Genomic DNA, 18228 nt, shown 5'->3' on the forward strand with positions numbered 1-18228 from the left:
AAACAAGCTATCGACTTGAAACTTGGCACAAGTAGTTGTTATCGATGTAGGTCGGATGGTATTGAAAATGGGCCATATCGGTCCACTTTTACGTATAGCCCCCATATAAAGGGACCCTCAGATTTGGCTTGTGGAGCCTCTAACAGAAGCATATCACATCCGATCCGGCTGAAATTTGGTACATAGTGTTAGTATACGGTCTCTAACAACCATGCAAAAATTGGTCCACATCGGTCCATAATTATATATAGCCCCCATATAAACCGATCCCCAGATTTGGCTTGTGGAGCCTCTAAGAGAAGCATATTTCATCCGATCCCGCTGAAATTTGGTACATGGTGTTGGTAGATGGTCTCTAACAATCATGCAAAAATTTGTCCACATCGGTCCATAATTATATATAGCCCCCATATAAACCGATCCCCAGATTTGGCTTGTGGAGCCTCTAAGAGAAGCATATTTCATCCGATCCAGCTGAAATTTGGTACATGGTGTTGGTAGATGGTCTCTAACAATCGTGAAAAAATTGGTCCACATCGGTCCATAATTATATATAGCCCCCATATAAACCGATCCCCAGATTTGGCTTGCGGAGCCTCAAAGAGAAGCAAATTTCATCCGATCCGGCTGAAATTTGGTACATAATGTTGGTATATGGTCTCTAACAACCATGCAAAAATTGGTCCACATCGGTCCATAATTATATATAGACCCCATATAAACCGATCTCCAGATTTGGCTTGCGAAGTCTCCAAGAGAAGCAAATTTCATCCAATCCGGTTGTAATTTTGAACATGGTGTTAGTATATGATCTTTAACAACCGTGCCAGAATTGGTCCATATCGGTCCATAATTATATATAGCCCCCATATAAAACGTTCTCCTGATTTGACCTCCGGAGCCTCTTGGAGGAGCAAAATTCATCCGATCCGGTTCAAATTAGGAACGTGGTGTTAGTATATGGTCGCTTACAACCATACAACAATTGGTCCAATCACACAAAAATTGGTCCATATCGGTTCATAATCATGGTTGCCACTAGAGCCAAAAATAATCTACCAAAATTTTATTTCTATAGAAAATTTTGTCAAAATTTTATTTCTATAGAAAATTTTGTCAAAATTTTATTCGGTTCATAATGAAATGTTCATCATCGTCAAAATTTTATTTCTATAGAAAATTTTGTCAAAATTTTATTTCTATAGAAAATTTTGTTCAAATTTTATTCGGTTCATAATCATGGTTGCCACTCGAGCCAAAAATAATCTACCAAGATTTTATTTCTATAGAAAATTTTGTCAAAAGTTTATTTCTATAGAAAATTTTGTTACAATTTTATTGCTGTAGAAATTTTTGTCAAAATTTTCTTACTATAGAAAATTTTGTGAAAATTTTTATTTCTATAGAAAATTTTGTGAAAATTTTATTTCTATAGAAAATTTTATTTCTGTAGAAAATTTTGTCAAAATTTTATGTCTACTTTGTCAAACTGAATTATAGACGTATTGGATCGATCTTTTTTGATTTAATATATACCACGTTTGGACTTACATACAATTTAGAAGATGGTGTTAGGAGGTTTTAAGATACCTTGCCATCGGCAAGCGTTACCGCAACTTAAGTAATTCGATTGTGGATGGCAGTGTTTAGAAGAAGTTTCTACGCAATCCATGATGGAGAGTACATAAGCTTCGGCCTGGCCGAACTTACGGCCGTATATACTTGTTTCTTCTTCATATGGGGCCGTTTTGCCGCGATTTCGACCTTCAATTGCTCCAATAACGCCACATAAGAATCACTGTTGATGGTTTTCCTTTCTCAAGATAATCGATAAAAATTATTCCATGCGCATCCCAAAAAACAGAGGCCATTACTTTGCCAGCGGACTTTTGAGTCTTTCCACGCTTCGGAGACGGTTCACCGGTCGCTGTCCACTCAGCCGACTGTCGATTGGACTCAGGAGTGCAGTGATGAAGCCATGTTTCATCCATTGTCACATATTGACGGAAAAACTCGGGTGTATTACGAGAGCTTCCGCATATCCAAATATTGATATCTTTAAGGCCTCTGCTATCTCGTCCAACTTCATTTTACGGTCATTCAAAATCATTATGTGGATTTTTTTGATGTTTTCCTAGGTAACCACCTCTTTCGGGCGTCCTCTTTACTCTATATAACAAACTAATTGACTTACAGACCTCAAATTTTGACACGAATCAGTTGAAGGATCGATGCCTACAATCCGAAGTATTCTAAGTCTAAAAAGTGAACTTTACAGGAAACCAGTTCAAAGTTTTTTTTTTGAAAGTTCTAAAAAACCGTATAAAATAGAAATTCCCTCATTTTTGTCTTAAAATCATATTTTTTATATATTTTTATAGTATGAACGAACTCAAAATAGTGATAGTACAACATGGCTAAAAATGACTTAGACCACTTTAGACCGAACAAAGCTTTTTGACATTTTTAGATTGGACATTTTTTAAAACTTTAGTCACAGTACAATATAACCATAACTTTTGATAGAAATGTCCAATAAATTCAAATTTTTGACAGGATGCAATTCACATCAATCGGAATAAAAAACAGCGAACTCTATCAAAACATGCTATGTCGACTTAGCGTACTCTGGAATGAGGGCATCGTATGGGAGTGTATGGGAGCTATATTTAAATCTGAAGTGATTCCCATGATTTTTTGCACATAGTCAGTACTATAAAAGATTAGAGTAACCCAACTCTGAGTAAGATCGGTCGATAAATAAGGGATTTATGACCAAATTTGGGAAAATCGGGCGTTACATATATATGAGAGCTATATCTGAACCGATTTCGTTGAAATTTGGGACACATAAAAAGAGGTAAATTAGATTACTTTGTGGCATATTTGACGCAGATCGGTTAGTAAATGAGCGCAATCTGACCCTATTTATCGAAATCGGTCGATACATATATATGGCAGCTATATCTAAATTTGATCCGATTTTTCCCAAATTCCAATCCAAGCGTTCTTCCCTGGGCTACAAAAAACGCTCTATACCAAATTTCATCAAAATCGGTTAATAATTGCGACCGGAATCCTGCGAACAACAAATACATGGACAGACGGACACCAAGGGCTAGATTGACTCAGGAGATGATTCAGGGTATAATAACTTTTTTACTACCATGTTTATTGTTTTAAAAGCTGTAAATTGTTTCATAGCAAATTGATACCGGATGACGTTCGCGTATATTTCTGTCAATGTTAGCAAAGGCAGTAAAATCGTTTCTTAACTCTCTATCAAGTTTTTAATAGATAGTGTGCGCAAACAGACCTATTATCGTCGTCATATATACTTTTGGATTTTTATTTTAAAGTTCTTGTTGAAAAACCAAACATAGTAACCTTAAAAATCAACAACAAATGTTGCCTGGGTTACGCATTCTCTTTAGAGTCTAGTAAATTCAACAATTGTTGCCAGTTATATTCTAACAATTGACTTATATAGTCGAGTTTGTGAAGAAAAACGAAATATCAAAATACGAAATATATATTTTCAATTCTCGCGAGTGAAAATAATAGAATGTGCTCTTGGATACGTTTTGGTATGTTATTTGGATATGCTGCTCTTCATCCATTGGAATATTTCACGGTTCTAGTTCAATTGGGACATGAGCCGATATCAGCAGTACCAGGACTGTCGGTATTGGGAGAACCAATTATGATACTGCCGAATATATTCCAATATAGTATGAGGCGGCGATTAAGTTTTAAGGCCGGTACTATGATCGGATTTCAGTTTGAAATTTTCGGGGTTACTTTATGAAAATAGATCGATTTAAAGCAGATAATCAACTCGAAACCCGAACATAGTACAGGCCTTTAGATTAAATTAAAATGAATTTTTATTAATTGTTTTTCTATTTTAAAATATTTTCAGTTGGCCATATCCGAAACATTGATGGTATTTATGGCTGCTATCGGGGTTTCCTCCCAGAATTAGTGGCGGCGATTTTTCGCATGTTGGTGATTGAAATTGCGGACCGTTTGGGTCTAAAATCTATTGAGGGAGACAATGATGAAATGCCCCTTAGTGATGAATAAATGTAAGTATTCTATAATAAAATCAAAAATCAAATTGAAAAGAATTTTTCAAGCTTGAGAGATTGAAAAATTCTTCTCAATTTGATAAGCCCAAAAAAAGATAGAATAAATTATCAAATTATCTAAAAAAAAATCACAAATTTCAATTTAAATTTTGTGTTGCTATTTATCCCAAGGTACATTAGATTCAAACAAAATTTAAAGTACAATGTTCTCGTTAGTGTATTGGGCATTATCGTTTCGCATCTCTTCCGTGTTATCTCGGTGCGAATGATGGCCCAATTCATTGGTCGTGAATCTTTGTACAAATCCATATTGGGTTCAATAGCTGAAATTTACAAACATGAAGGAATTTCAGGATTCTTTTCAGGTATTTTACCCAAGATATTGTATGAAGTTTCTTGCCTGGTATTGACCAGCCCCACTGTGTTTCTACTAAGCAAATATCTGATCAAGGATAAATTGATCATTAAATTCGCTGCTGGTATTACACAGGTACATAAATCACATTTCCGTTTATATTAATTTTGAAAATTTATTTAGTATATGTATATTTTTTAATTTTTGTTTTTTTTTTTTTATTTGCAGTATGCATTTTCATGTGTTCTATATCCTTTGAATGTGGTATCCACATGTATGACTGTATCGGGATCCCGAATAATGGCTGGTCAACTTCCCATAATGCCTCAATATAGTGGATGGATGGATTGTTTCAGTGATTTACAAGCCCGCAAAGAACTCAACAGGGGAGGCTCATTGTTTTGGAGGTAAAGTATTAAGATAGCCAATCGATTTCGTTATAATTGACGGTATAATTATCTGTTTTCCAGATCTGCTGGAGATTTCTCAAAGCCCATGGCAAATAATGGTGGCTATGTTCCAATACGTACTTTAGCCAAATATCAATAAATGCCATCGAAGAAGTAGAAGGAAAACAAAACAAATTTCAGATGAATCTCCAATCACTGTAGAATCCAACCATCAAATCTGTCTTCACTATATTCTGGCTTTGCTATATATACTTTGGATATTTTTTTAATTTTCTCGAGTTTTTGTTAATGAATGCCATTAGACATGGTTATCGACTTTCATGGTCTAAACTACAAATTTGGAATCTAAAACAAAAAACAATCTTTAATTTTTATTACATAAATTACTTAATTTTTATTTATGTTTCTGTTATATGTACTTTTTGGTATATTAATAAAACTATCCTCTGTTAATTTATTTGCAATGTGTTCTCTTACTAAAAGATAGGTAATTGTGATTTCAGTCTATGGGGGGTTGGCCAGAGTTAATTAAGAGAATATAATGTTGACGGGCAGCCATACCGTTGGGTTCAAATCATCTATCCGTTTTTTGCACAATCGAAAGGGATTCTTTACTGAGAGGAGATAATATACCGCTAATAAACTTGTGGGAGTTTGCTCGAAACTGGAATTGAACCCATCACCTTTTGTACGGAAGGCGGGCGCGCTTTCCATTGCACCACGGCGGCTCGTCTATATATAGTATATATAGTATCCACATTCGTGGCAAGAGTTTCCCCACATGTAAGAAGGCATTGGCTGGTAGCACCTGGGGGAAAGATAAAGAGAAGATACATATGATCGGTGATGGCAGTGATGGGGGAATAAGGACGGCATTGAGGGCGGCACACACGGCAGCGGTTCGGAAGCCAATTGACACCCACAAGTTTATTAGCGGTATATTATCGCCTCTCAGTAAAGAATCCCTTTCGATTGTGCAAAAAACGGATAAATAGATGATTTGAACCCAACGGTATGGCTGCCCGTCAACATTATATTCTCTTAATTAACTCTGGCCAACCCCCCATATATTGAAATCACAATTACCTATCTTTTAGTAAGAGAACACATTGCAAATAAATTAACAGAGGATAGTTTTATTAATATACCAAAAAGTACATATAACAGAAACATAAATAAAAATTAAGTAATTTATGTAATAAAAATTAAAGATTGTTTTTTGTTTTAGATTCCAAATTTGTAGTTTAGACCATGAAAGTCGATAACCATGTCTAATGGCATTCATTAACAAAAACTCGAGAAAATTAAAAAAATATCCAAAGTATATATAGCAAAGCCAGAATATAGTGAAGACAGATTTGATGGTTGGATTCTACAGTGATTGGAGATTCAACTGAAATTTGTTTTGTTTTCCTTCTACTTCTTCGATGGCATTTATTGATATTTGGCTAAAGTACGTATTGGAACATAGCCACCATTATTTGCCATGGGCTTTGAGAAATCTCCAGCAGATCTGGAAAACAGATAATTATACCGTCAATTATAACGAAATCGATTGGCTATCTTAATACTTTACCTCCAAAACAATGAGCCTCCCCTGTTGAGTTCTTTGCGGGCTTGTAAATCACTGAAACAATCCATCCATCCACTATATTGAGGCATTATGGGAAGTTGACCAGCCATTATTCGGGATCCCGATACAGTCATACATGTGGATACCACATTCAAAGGATATAGAACACATGAAAATGCATACTGCAAATAAAAAAACAAAATTAAAAAAATATACATACTCGTATACTATATAAATTTTCAAAATTAATATAAACGGAAATGTGATTTATGTACCTGTGTAATACCAGCAGCGAATTTAATGATCAATTTATCCTTGATCAGATATTTGCTTAGTAGAAACACAGTGGGGCTGGTCAATACCAGACAAGAAACTTCATACAATATCTTGGGTAAAATACCTGAAAAGAATCCTGAAATTCCTTCATGTTTGTAAATTTCAGCTATTGAACCCAATATGGATTTGTACAAAGATTCACGACCAATGAATTGGGCCATCATTCGCACCGAGATAACACGGAAGAGATGCGAAACGATAATGCCCAATACACTAACGAGAACATCGTACTTTAAATTTTGTTTGAATCTAATGTACCTTGGGATAAATAGCAACACAAAATTTAAATTGAAATTTGTGATTTTTTTTTAGATAATTTGATAATTTATTCTATCTTTTTTTGGGCTTATCAAATTGAGAAGAATTTTTCAATCTCTCAAGCTTGAAAAATTCTTTTCAATTTGATTTTTGATTTTATTATAGAATACTTACATTTCTTCATCACTAAGGGGCATTTCATCATTGTCTCCCTCAATAGATTTTAGACCCAAACGGTCCGCAATTTCAATCACCAACATGCGAAAAATCGCCGCCACTAATTCTGGGAGGAAACCCCGATAGCAGCCATAAATACCATCAATGTTTCGGATATGGCCAACTGAAAATATTTTAAAATAGAAAAACAATTAATAAAAATTCATTTTAATTTAATCTAAAGGCCTGTACTATGTTCGGGTTTCGAGTTGATTATCTGCTTTAAATCGATCTATTTTCATAAAGTAACCCCGAAAATTTCAAACTGAAATCCGATCATAGTACCGGCCTTAAAACTTAATCGCCGCCTCATACTATATTGGAATATATTCGGCAGTATCATAATTGGTTCTCCCAATACCGACAGTCCTGGTACTGCTGATATCGGCTCATGTCCCAATTGAACTAGAACCGTGAAATATTCCAATGGATGAAGAGCAGCATATCCAAATAACATACCAAAACGTATCCAAGAGCACATTCTATTATTTTCACTCGCGAAAATTGAAAATATATATTTCGTATTTTGATATTTCGTTTTTCTTCACAAACTCGACTATATAAGTCAATTGTTAGAATATAACTGGCAACAATTGTTGAATTTACTAGACTCTAAAGAGAATGCGTAACCCAGGCAACATTTGTTGTTGATTTTTAAGGTTACTATGTTTGGTTTTTCAACAAGAACTTTAAAATAAAAATCCAAAAGAATATATGACGACGATAATAGGTCTGTTTGCGCACACTATCTATAAAAAACTTGGTAGAGAGTTAAGAAACGATTTTACTGTCTTTGCTAACATTGACAGAAATATACGCGAACGCCATCCGGTATCAATTTGCTATGAAGCAATTTACAGCTTTTAAAACAATAAACATGGTAGTAAAAAAGTTATTATACCCTGAATCATCTCCTGAGTCAATCTAGCCCTTGGTGTCCGTCTGTCCATGTATTTGTTGTTCGCAGGATTCCGGTCGCAATTATTAAGCGATTTTGATGAAATTTGGTATAGAGCGTTTTTTTGTAGCCCAGGGAAGAACGCTTGGATTGGAATTTGGGAAAAATCGGATCAAATTTAGATATAGCTGCCATATATATGTATCGACCGATTTCGATAAATAGGGTCAGATTGCGCTCATTTACTAACCGATCTGCTTCAAATTTGCCACAAAGTAATCTAATTTACCTCTCTTCATGTGTCCCAAATTTCAACGAAATCGGTTCAGATATAGCTCTCATATATATGTAACGCCCGATTTTCCCAAATTTGGTCATAAATCCCTTATTTATTGACCGATCTTACTCAGAGTTGGGTTACTCTAATCTTTTATAGTACTGACTATATGTGCAAAAGATCATGGGAATCACTTCAGATTTAAATATAGCTCCCATACACTCCCATACGATGCCCTCATTCCAGAGTACGCTAAGTCGACATAGCATGTTTTGATAGAGTTCGCTGTTTTTTATTCCGATTGATGTGAATTGCATCCTGTCAAAAATTTGAATTTATTGGACATTTCTATCAAAAGTTATGGTTATATTGTACTGTGACTAAAGTTTTAAAAAATGTCCAATCTAAAAATGTCAAAAAGCTTTGTTCGGTCTAAAGTGGTCTAAGTCATTTTTAGCCATGTTGTACTATCACTATTTTGAGTTCGTTCATACTATAAAAATATATAAAAAAATATGATTTTAAGACAAAAATGAGGGAATTTCTATCTTATACGGTGTTTTAGAACTTTCAAAAAAAAAACTTTGAACTGGTTTCCTGTAAAGTTCACTTTTTAGACTTAGAGTACTTTGGAATGTAGGCATCGATATATGTATTGCCCGATTTTGCAAAATTTGGTCATAATAGCCTTATTTATTAACCGATCTTACTCAAATTTAGCACAGTATAATTTTCTGCAATATCAACTAAACCTGCAAAATATCATCCAAATCGGTTCAGACTTAGATATAGCTCCCATATATATGTAGTGCCGATTTTCAAAATTTTTTCCCCAATAACCTTATTTTTGACCATAGTGGCCTCATTTATTAACCGATCTTACTCAAATTCAGTACAAGATAATCTCCGGTTCAGATTTAGATATAGCTTCCATATATGCTTTGCGCGATTTTCCCAAATTTGGCCATAAAAATCTTATTTATTAACCAATGTTACTCAAATTTAAAATTTTAAAGTATTAGCCGATAGTATTTAGATTTACATATAGCTGTTACTTATACACCCTCAAAAAAAAGCACTTCTGTAACATATACTCCCAAACACATTTTGCTTCAAGCATATACATTTTTGGGTATTGCCCAAACATTTATATATTTGATTTCTTCCAATATATAATATGTTTGAAAGCATATTGGTCTAAACAATATAATATGTTTGGGTAGTCTAAGTTCCAAACATTATGTATTTTTCCATCCATATTCAATAATGTTGTCTTCCAAAAAACTATATGTTATTGTGTGAACATATAATATGTTTGGAAACATTTTGAACCCAAAAATATTATATGCTTAGAAGAATTTTCTCCCAAAGAAGATTGTGCTCGAAATTTTTTTTCTGCCTACTTGTATATTCCCTGATATTTTTCTCACTTCCACGAGTTTTTTTTAGTTCTTAGCACCTTTTTTTGTAATACAAACATTGTAGAAGAAATTATTTAATTTTATAATTTTTTTAAATTTTACCTTTTGCCGGACGGGGATTCGAACAGCGGACCACACAGTTTGTAAGCCAGCACACTATCCACTGGGTTACGTAGCTATTATGGTCATCAAGAGATAATTATCGTTATAAGTTATATTGATATAGCATAGCTTGCGGCGCCCACCAGTCGATGCAAACATAACATTGTTTAACGACGTGGAGCAGTGGTTGGTACTTCCGCCTTGCATGCCGAGGGTCCTGGGTTCGATCCCTGCTTCGACCGACACCAATTTATTTTTTCTAGATATATTCCAGATACGTTCGGAATATCCCGAAAAGGTGTTCAACATTACATACTACTATATTAAATTTTTACTACGAAACTGTAAAGTGTGTCTTATAAAAGACTTAAAGTCAGAAAAGAACAGTGCTTGATATAAACGAAATGGGCTGAGTTCAAATCATATATTATTTTTTTATTGCAAAAATAAAAATTTTGTAACAAAAAAGGTTTTTGTATACAAGTTTGAAATTTTCGAAGAATTTCAAAAACTCTTACAAAAGAAGAACGTGAAGTCGTATATATATAGACTTTTTTTCTTGAAACATAGCATAATTTATACTGGAAGTCTTGTTTTAACGGACTTTTTATAGCATATGAAAAAAAACTGAAAAAGCGAAAAATTAAAATTTGCTTCATAGAGTCAAATACACAAAATCCACATTTAAAAGAGAATTGTGTATTAAAAGTATCCTTACTTGAATTCTCCGTTTCATTGGCTCCACACAAAAAAAGTGAACCCACCGTGGAAGCAAATGCAGGTTTATTTTAGAAAATTTTAACTGAAATTGTTTTCTAATTGCAACATGTTACAAATAAATTTATAATTTTTGTTAAATTGAAGAAAATTTATTAAAAATAATTGATTTTTTTTCTGGTGTTTAAGAGAATTTTATATGTTGAAAGAAAAAAATTGGATTTAAAAATTGTTAAAATGTCTTTAGCGCTATACGAAGTTCATGGCAGGTACAATTTTAGTAATTTGAGAGACTTATGAACTCAATTTAAGCAAATTTCTGGAAAATATGAACTATTTTATTATATCCTTCACCACTACTGTGGTACAGGGTATAATAAGTTTGTGTATTTGTATGTAACGCCAAGAAATAATAGTCATAGACCCATCTTTTAGTATACCGATCGGCTTAGAATTAAATTCTGAGTCGATTTAGCGATGTCCGTCTGTATATGTAATTTTGTGCACAAAGTACAGCTCGCAATTTAAGTCCGATCGTCCTCAATTTTGGCGTGGGGTCTTTCTTCGGGTCGAAGACAATCGCTATAAATCGGTTCAGATTTAGATATAGCTGCCATATATATTTATCACCGATTTGATCATAATTCACGAGTTTATGAACCGATCTTCTTCAAATTTTGTACATCTGAACGTTTTGTCGGTCACGTAAAACCTGCAAAACATCACCTAAATCGGTTCAGATTTAGATATAGCTCCCATATATATCTTTCGTCCGATTTGCACTTATATGGCTTCAAAAGCCAGAATTTTACCCTGGTTTGCTTCAAATTTAGCACAAGGAGTACGTTTAATAATATTGTTAACTGTGCCAAATTCGTTTAAAATCGGTTCAGATTTAGATATAGCTCCCATATATATCTTTCGTCCGATTTGCACTTATATGGCTTCAAAAACCAGAATTTTGCCCTGATTTGATTCAAAATTTGCACAAAGTGTACGTTTTATAATGCCAAATTTGGTTGAAATCGGTTCAGATTTAGATATAGCTCCCATATATACCTTTCGTCCGATTTGGACTTATATGGCCTCAAAAGCCAGAATTTTACCCTGATTTGCTTAAAATTTAGCACAATGAGTCGTTTAATAATATTGTTAACTGTGCCAAATTTGGTTAAAATCGGTTCAGATTTAGAAATAGCTCCCATATATATCTTTCGTCCGATTTGCACAAAAGCCAGAGTTGAAGCCTGATTTGCTTCAAATTTTGTATATATACGCCAGAGTTGAGTAGAATATTTCATATTTTAGACCCATTTTCAATGGGAGTTTCCTTCAGTTGGCTCGATAGTTTCCACAGAGAATATATTTAATATGCTTTTTGATCTAATTGGTTCAGATTTCGTAGTCATATTTCACACTGTAATACCACACTTTCCACAAAACGTCGATTTTTAAATAAACTAGGCCAAATAATATATCACAACCCACAATTGACCACATATAATGCCGAGATTTAACCAATATTCTTGTGAAAGCGCCACTGTAGCAAAAATTTTAAATATTACTTAAATTCTCCTTTATCTCGAATACGTATTTCTCGCTCGATAAATCGTAAATATTATTTCGTACAATTGCATTAAAATTGCTCTAGCTTTATATTTCCCATATTTTGTAACTAACATTGTGTTTCATCCCAGGGTGTCAGCCGATTTAAATTTTAATTCTAGAGATTTTATAGAAGTACAAAAAATGTGTCTCCATATTGTATATAAATTATATAAATATTTCTAATAAAAGCCTTCATAATAACTCCCAACAAATTTGAACGATTTGAAATGGTAACACAAATTTTTGGTCTACATAGTGGTGAAGGGTATAATATAGTCGGCCCCGCCCGACTTTAGACTTTACTTGCTTGTTTTTTATTCAATTTTATGAAATAAAACATTTGTTGAACCTATAAGTTCAGTCTATAAAGTTTTAGCTAGGGTGACTATAGCCCCCCCTAGGAAAATTGTCTAGCTACGCTAATGCAGGCAGGTCAAGTTCGAAGATGATATAGATTGATATAGTCCCCATATAAACCGACCTCTCGATTATGGGTCTTGGGCTTATAGACATAAGCGTAGGAAGGCCTCTGGGGAGGGGGCTTAGACCCCCCAGAAAAATTTTAGCCCCCCCCAGAATTTGACTCTATTTATGATTTTCCATTTTTCAATAAATGTCAATAGTTTTTTTTTAATTTTTATAAAAATTAAACAAGTATATACAATCGCACAAAGTTCCGCTAAAGACTTTCATGAACAATCGAATTACTTGGGTTGTGGTAGCAGTTGCCGATGGCAATGTTTGAAGTCAGATATTTATGAAATAAAGCTGTGGTTGAACTTATGATTGATTTAGTTTAGTCAATTTAATTAAAAAAGTAGTAATTGATATTAAAACTATTCTTTCATAAATTAATATCTCAATAATGCTGCGAAAAAGCGTTGACAAAAAGTAGTGAAAATGTTCTTTTTGGGTCTAGAAGTGGTGCAGAATTGGCGGAGAAGCAATGCATGTAATATTAGCTTGTCATAGGACAAATGTCCACCGTTTCAACAGCCGTTGCAATGAATTTGCATCACTTCTTAAGGTGAGATCCGAAATTCAGTGTTTTGAATGTGAATTAAAAAATTTTGTGATATTTTCCCAAATAAATAATTTTTATATTGTTTTTATGATTATTAATGCATTCTGATGCTTGTTTGAAACGTTTTTCCTCGAATAATTTCCAAAATGATCGATTTTTCTATAATGGATTTAGCAGTTTTGTGGCAAAATTTGAATAATTCGTACCAATTTATTTATTCTTCCTCTTTTTTAAACTATTTGAAAAAAAAAGAAAACAAAAAAATACACATTAAAATATGAAAAAAATGAAGTAAAAAAACTTCCTGTGTAGTTAAAATAATTGAGGACATTTTTGGAAGTACTTTTAAAGTTGTACCTCTACAACAACTTACAATTTTTTTGCTGGGAAAAGTGTGGAACTATTTTAGTTGCTTTATTATAAATTAATTGTCGAGTTATTTTGATGTATAATTTTTTATTCAATTTTATGAAATAAAACATTAATTGAACCTATAAGTTCAGTCTATAAATTTGTAGCTAGGGGGGCTATAGCCCCCCCCTAGGAAAATTGTCTAGCTACGCTAATTCTTATAGAAATCGTAGTTTTTATCCAATTTACCCGAAATTTGAAATCTAGAGGTATTTTATGACTATAAAGAGGTGTGCCAAAAATGTTGAGTATCGGTCCATGCTTTGGTATAGCCCCCATATAGACCGATCTCCTGATTTTACTTCTTGGGCTTATAGAAACCGAAGATTTTATCCAATTTGCCTGAAATTGAAATCTAGAGGTATTTTCGGGCCATAAAGAGGTGAGCCGAAAACGGCGAGTATCGGTCCATATTTTAGTATAGCCCCCTGTTGCGGCACGGTTGGCAGAGTCGAGTTTAAATACAACACAAAATGTTTAAGAGCACTCCATATGCAATATATTAACTATTTGTTTAGGTTAATTAAATCTTCGCGAGAGCGGAAGCGCTTTAAAATAATTTTGTATTTGACCGTGCCTATTAATAGACTGATATGTCCAAATTCATTTGTCCTCTTGCTAGGTGGTAGCTGTTGATTGGCATACGTGAAAAATGAATATGGACCGTTAGAATTCTATGCGGAGTTGAATATCATAAACAAATATGAAAGCAAAAGGAATTACAATAAATAGGCTGACATGTATGTGTGTATGTACATATGAAGAAGTAAATAGAAAATATTTGTTACATTATTATATGTACATAGTAACTTTCGCAAATTCTAATGGGATGTATCCCTATTAAAATTATTAAAAATCAAAATGAAAAATATTTTAATAAATCAATATAATAATTTTATCTCGTGGATATATGGCGGCAACATTCCCCTCCTCGTAAATGAGTCCAATGGATGAGTTTACTTCGCTTAATGCCGACATCCAATTTTGCTAATTTTGTTGCTGGTCGTTGGTAAACACTATTTGCTGTTTGGACTGTTGCTTGGCGCACTTGCCCGTCTTTGGCAATAACCGTTTCCACAATTCTTCATTTTGGCCTGCAATGGCGTGGTAGGTTATCGTCAATAATAATTACGATATCGCCGACTTTTAGTGGTGCCGTTTTTTCAAACCATTTTCCCCTTTGTGTGAGTGTAGGTGTGTACTCTTTAATCCAACGCTTCCAAAATTTATCTGCAAAGAGTTGAATTTGATGCCACTGTTGTCGTAGATCGGCTCGTTCGAAATTTTCCGTTTTGTGACCATCGGATGATCCAAGTAATAAATGATTTGGGGTCAATGCTTCATCGTCGCTCGATTCTAATGACACGAATGTAAGAGGCCTTGAGTTTAACATAAACTCGACTTCAGCAAATGCGTTTTTAAGTATTTCGTCGGTGAATGTCATCTGTGGGCATATTTGGTAAAGTGCTGTTTTAACTGAACGCACTAGTCTCTCCCAGGCTTCACCCATATGTGGCGCTGCAGGCGGATTGAATACCCATCTTATGCCATCGAGTTACTTTGACATCATGTTGTAGTTAATTTCAGTTGCGAGAACTTTGGAGGCAGACTTAAAATTGGTCCCGTTGTCGGTATAAATTTGTTTTGGCGTCCCTCTGCGAGCCATGAAATTGCGTATGCACATAATACAGGAACTGTTGTCTAAACTATGTGCAATTTCGAGATTTAGAGCTCGAACTGTAAGGCACGTGAATAGTACACCCCATCTCTTTTCTCTTCTTCTTCCAACTGTTACATATAATGGGCCGAAGTAGTCAATGCCCACGTAGGTGAATGGTCTTTTAAAACTTGCTAACTTCGAAGGTGGGAGCGTTGACATTTGTGGCGTAATAGGTAACACGGAAGCATTTTTACAAATTTGGCACGAATTTCTCACGCTTTTGTAGAGGGCTCGTAGATGTGGTATATGGTATTTGCTTTTAATGTTGTTGATGACGGTCTCATGTGATATATGGTGAAAGGTTTCATGGATATGACGGACCAGAGGAGTAGTCACATGATGATTTGCAGGCAGTATTATAACGTCTTCGGGGTTAAGGAATGACGTGCGACCTTTGGCTCTTAATACGCCTCCGTCATCTAGAAAGACATTAAAAGAAATTAGTTTACTGTCTTTTTGGATAAGCTTACCATTTTTTAAACAATGTATTTCTTCGCGAAATTCGATTTGTTGTGCATATTTGAATAAAGTGGAGTTAGCTTGCTGTACCATATCGTAGGAAACCTAATTTGGCAGATTGTCTCCTTTGCGCTTCATCTTCAGCCTATTTACGTAAAGTATGAACGTAGCTACAGCTCGATACAGTCTCCTCCAGTTGGAAAAATATTCCACATTTAAAGTAGCAGCTTTATCTTTATGAATGTGAAAAAAATTATGTCTAATTTCGTCATTGCCGCACACGTCTAATTTCACACATTCTGGCCTAGTTGACTTGCTTTCGCGAAGAAATTGGGGTCCCGTGAACCACATTGAAACATTCCAATTATGTTGATATTTTGTTGCAAGATCTGCAGGATTCATTTTTGATGGTACCCATCGCCATTGTGTTACATTTGTGACTTCCAATATTTCACCTACACGGTGCATTACAAATTGTTGAAACTTTTTGGGATTCATGCGAAGCCACTGTAAAACTGTTTTGGAGTCTATCCAGAAGTATTTCGATGTGAAATTTAATCGGCTAATTTCGAGAACTTTTTGGGCAATTCTCACTCCAATAATAGCAGCTTGCAGCTCTAATCTGGAAATAGACATTGGTTTCAATGGAGCTACCTTCGATTTGCCTGCAATTATGGCAATATCACACTGGTGTTGACTGAAGATCCGGATGTAGCACACGGCTGCGTAAGCATCTTCACCCGCATCAACGAATGTGTGTAATTCTATTTCCGTTGCTTCATTTAAATATTGGGAGTAACATCTTGGAATCTCAACAGCTGATATACGGTCGATTGCAGCTTTCCAATTTTACCATTTAATATATAAACAGTTGCGGATTTCGTCATCCCAATTTATGTCAGATCGCCAGACTTCTTGAAGAAGAATTTTGAGTGTTGTTGTATAACATGATATAAAGCCCAGTGGATCGAAAATAGACATCAGAGCTTGCAACAGTTCTCTCTTCGTGGGAATTATTTCTGCTGTGAGTATGTCTCGCTGAAGTCTGGCAAATCTGAAAATGTACACAAAAACATCTTTATTGGGGTCCCAATACATACCCAAAATCTTTTCAGTATTTGTGAGGCCTTTTGGCGTTTTTCGGCAGAAGTTATCTCTTCGAGGTAGTTGGTGACTGCGTCATTATTCGAAGACCAGTTTCGAATGTGAAATCCAGCAGCGGCGTGAATCAATTTTACTTGTGACGCCCATTCGATGGCTTCTTCTTCTCTGTCTACACTGTCAATAAAATCATCAACATAGTGGTTGTGTTGAATGGCAGTTACCGCGCGGGTATATTTGTCCTTGAATTGATCAGCATTGAAATCTCGGACGTAATGTGCTATGCATGGAGCACATGAAATTCCAAATGTTAATGAACACATTACATAATCACTCGGCTTCTCCGGAAGATCATTTTTGTCCCACCACAGGAATCTTTGAGTGTGCATGTCGCTTTCTCTAATTTTTATTTTGTGAAACATTTCTGCTATATCTCCGCAAACTGAAACTTTACCCCTCGGAAATTAGCAACACATTTACAAGGGGTTTTAATAGATCAGGTCCGCTGTGCATATAGTCATTGATACACGCGCCATTACTTTTGGCAGCGGCATCCCAGACCATTCTTATTTTTCCCGGCTTGTTTGGGTTTTTAGTTAAAAATATTGGTAAGTACCACACTCGTTCAGTCGATTTATTTATATCCTCAGCGTTCAGTTTCTTTGCGTAACCTTTTACAAGTAAATTATCAATTTGACTTTGTAGCACAATTTTCAAATTTGGATCTTTTGAAAACTTTTTGTTCAAACACATGAGGCGCTTATATGCATTATTATAACTTTCCAATAGTTTACTCACATGATTTTTCCACAACAGACCCACCTCATAATGGCCGTCCTCTTTTCGACACGTAGTCCTCAGCGTCTCGATGGATTTTGAATCTTCAGTTGACAATAACGACTTACTACCAGGTTCTTCTAAATCAAATTGTTCTTTGATCAGTTTATGTAGTTCATTATAGTTCTTTTCACATTCGCAGGTGTGCATGTTTAACCAAGTTGTCTGTTGCCGCTACTATGAGGGCCTTGGATTGTCCATCCTAATCTTGTTTTTGTCGCTATTGGATGATTCCACAAACCTTCTCTTATTTTCAGCGGTACTGCAATTTTCCAGTTGTCTGCACCTATCAATATTGTTGGTTTAACCCTTTTATACGATTTGATAGGCACTCCTGCTAGATAGGGATATTTCGCAATCAAATCGTCCATATCTTGCGATTGCGTCGGAAGATCTAAATTTTCCACTGTATGG

General features: G+C 34.8%; 3 protein-coding genes and 1 pseudogene across 3 annotated transcripts; 1 reads left to right on the top strand and 3 right to left on the bottom strand.

The window, feature by feature from the left end:
* The first annotated feature begins 3565 nt into the window (after positions 1–3565).
* On the top strand, positions 3566–5067 carry LOC142239707 (mitochondrial carrier homolog 2-like; annotated as a pseudogene).
* Positions 5068–6115: 1048 nt separating this feature from the next.
* On the bottom strand, positions 6116–7720 carry LOC142239708 (mitochondrial carrier homolog 2-like). The gene is made up of 5 exons (XM_075311486.1): positions 7555–7720; positions 7198–7363; positions 6705–7023; positions 6433–6611; positions 6116–6369 (listed from the first exon to the last, which is right to left on the bottom strand). Exons 1-5 carry the CDS (start codon positions 7718–7720, stop codon positions 6291–6293), a joined length of 909 nt encoding a protein of 302 aa, XP_075167601.1. The 3' UTR covers positions 6116–6290.
* Positions 7721–15252: 7532 nt separating this feature from the next.
* On the bottom strand, positions 15253–15969 carry LOC142239709 (uncharacterized). Its single transcript, XM_075311487.1, has 2 exons — positions 15888–15969; positions 15253–15836 (listed from the first exon to the last, which is right to left on the bottom strand). The coding sequence occupies exons 1-2, from the start codon at positions 15967–15969 to the stop codon at positions 15253–15255; spliced, it is 666 nt and encodes a 221-aa protein (XP_075167602.1).
* A 12-nt stretch (positions 15970–15981) lies between these two features.
* On the bottom strand, positions 15982–17366 carry LOC142239710 (uncharacterized). Its single transcript, XM_075311488.1, has 3 exons — positions 16977–17366; positions 16789–16930; positions 15982–16715 (listed from the first exon to the last, which is right to left on the bottom strand). Exons 1-3 carry the CDS (start codon positions 17364–17366, stop codon positions 15982–15984), a joined length of 1266 nt encoding a protein of 421 aa, XP_075167603.1.
* Between the last annotated feature and the right edge of the window lie 862 nt (positions 17367–18228).

This window comes from Haematobia irritans, chromosome 5 (assembly GCF_050003625.1).
Source record: "Haematobia irritans isolate KBUSLIRL chromosome 5, ASM5000362v1, whole genome shotgun sequence".
Lineage (NCBI taxonomy): Eukaryota > Metazoa > Arthropoda > Insecta > Diptera > Muscidae > Haematobia > Haematobia irritans.

Excerpts from the sequence above, each read along its gene's own strand:
- LOC142239708 (XM_075311486.1), bottom strand. The coding sequence starts at position 7,720 with ATGTGCTCTTGGATACGTTTTGGTATGTTATTTGGATATGCTGCTCTT. Across the intron at positions 7,364-7,554 it reads GCCGAATATATTCCAATATA|TTGGCCATATCCGAAACATT; the intron begins GTATGAGGCGGC and ends AAATATTTTCAG. Across the intron at positions 7,024-7,197 it reads CCCCTTAGTGATGAAGAAAT|GTACATTAGATTCAAACAAA; the intron begins GTAAGTATTCTA and ends ATTTATCCCAAG.
- LOC142239709 (XM_075311487.1), bottom strand. The coding sequence starts at position 15,969 with ATGGTACAGCAAGCTAACTCCACTTTATTCAAATATGCACAACAAATC. Across the intron at positions 15,837-15,887 it reads AATACATTGTTTAAAAAATG|ATGACGGAGGCGTATTAAGA; the intron begins GTAAGCTTATCC and ends ATGTCTTTCTAG.
- LOC142239710 (XM_075311488.1), bottom strand. The coding sequence starts at position 17,366 with ATGCACACTCAAAGATTCCTGTGGTGGGACAAAAATGATCTTCCGGAG. Across the intron at positions 16,931-16,976 it reads AAATACTGAAAAGATTTTGG|ATTTGCCAGACTTCAGCGAG; the intron begins GTATGTATTGGG and ends GTACATTTTCAG. Across the intron at positions 16,716-16,788 it reads TCAAAATTCTTCTTCAAGAA|CTGCAATCGACCGTATATCA; the intron begins GTCTGGCGATCT and ends AAAATTGGAAAG.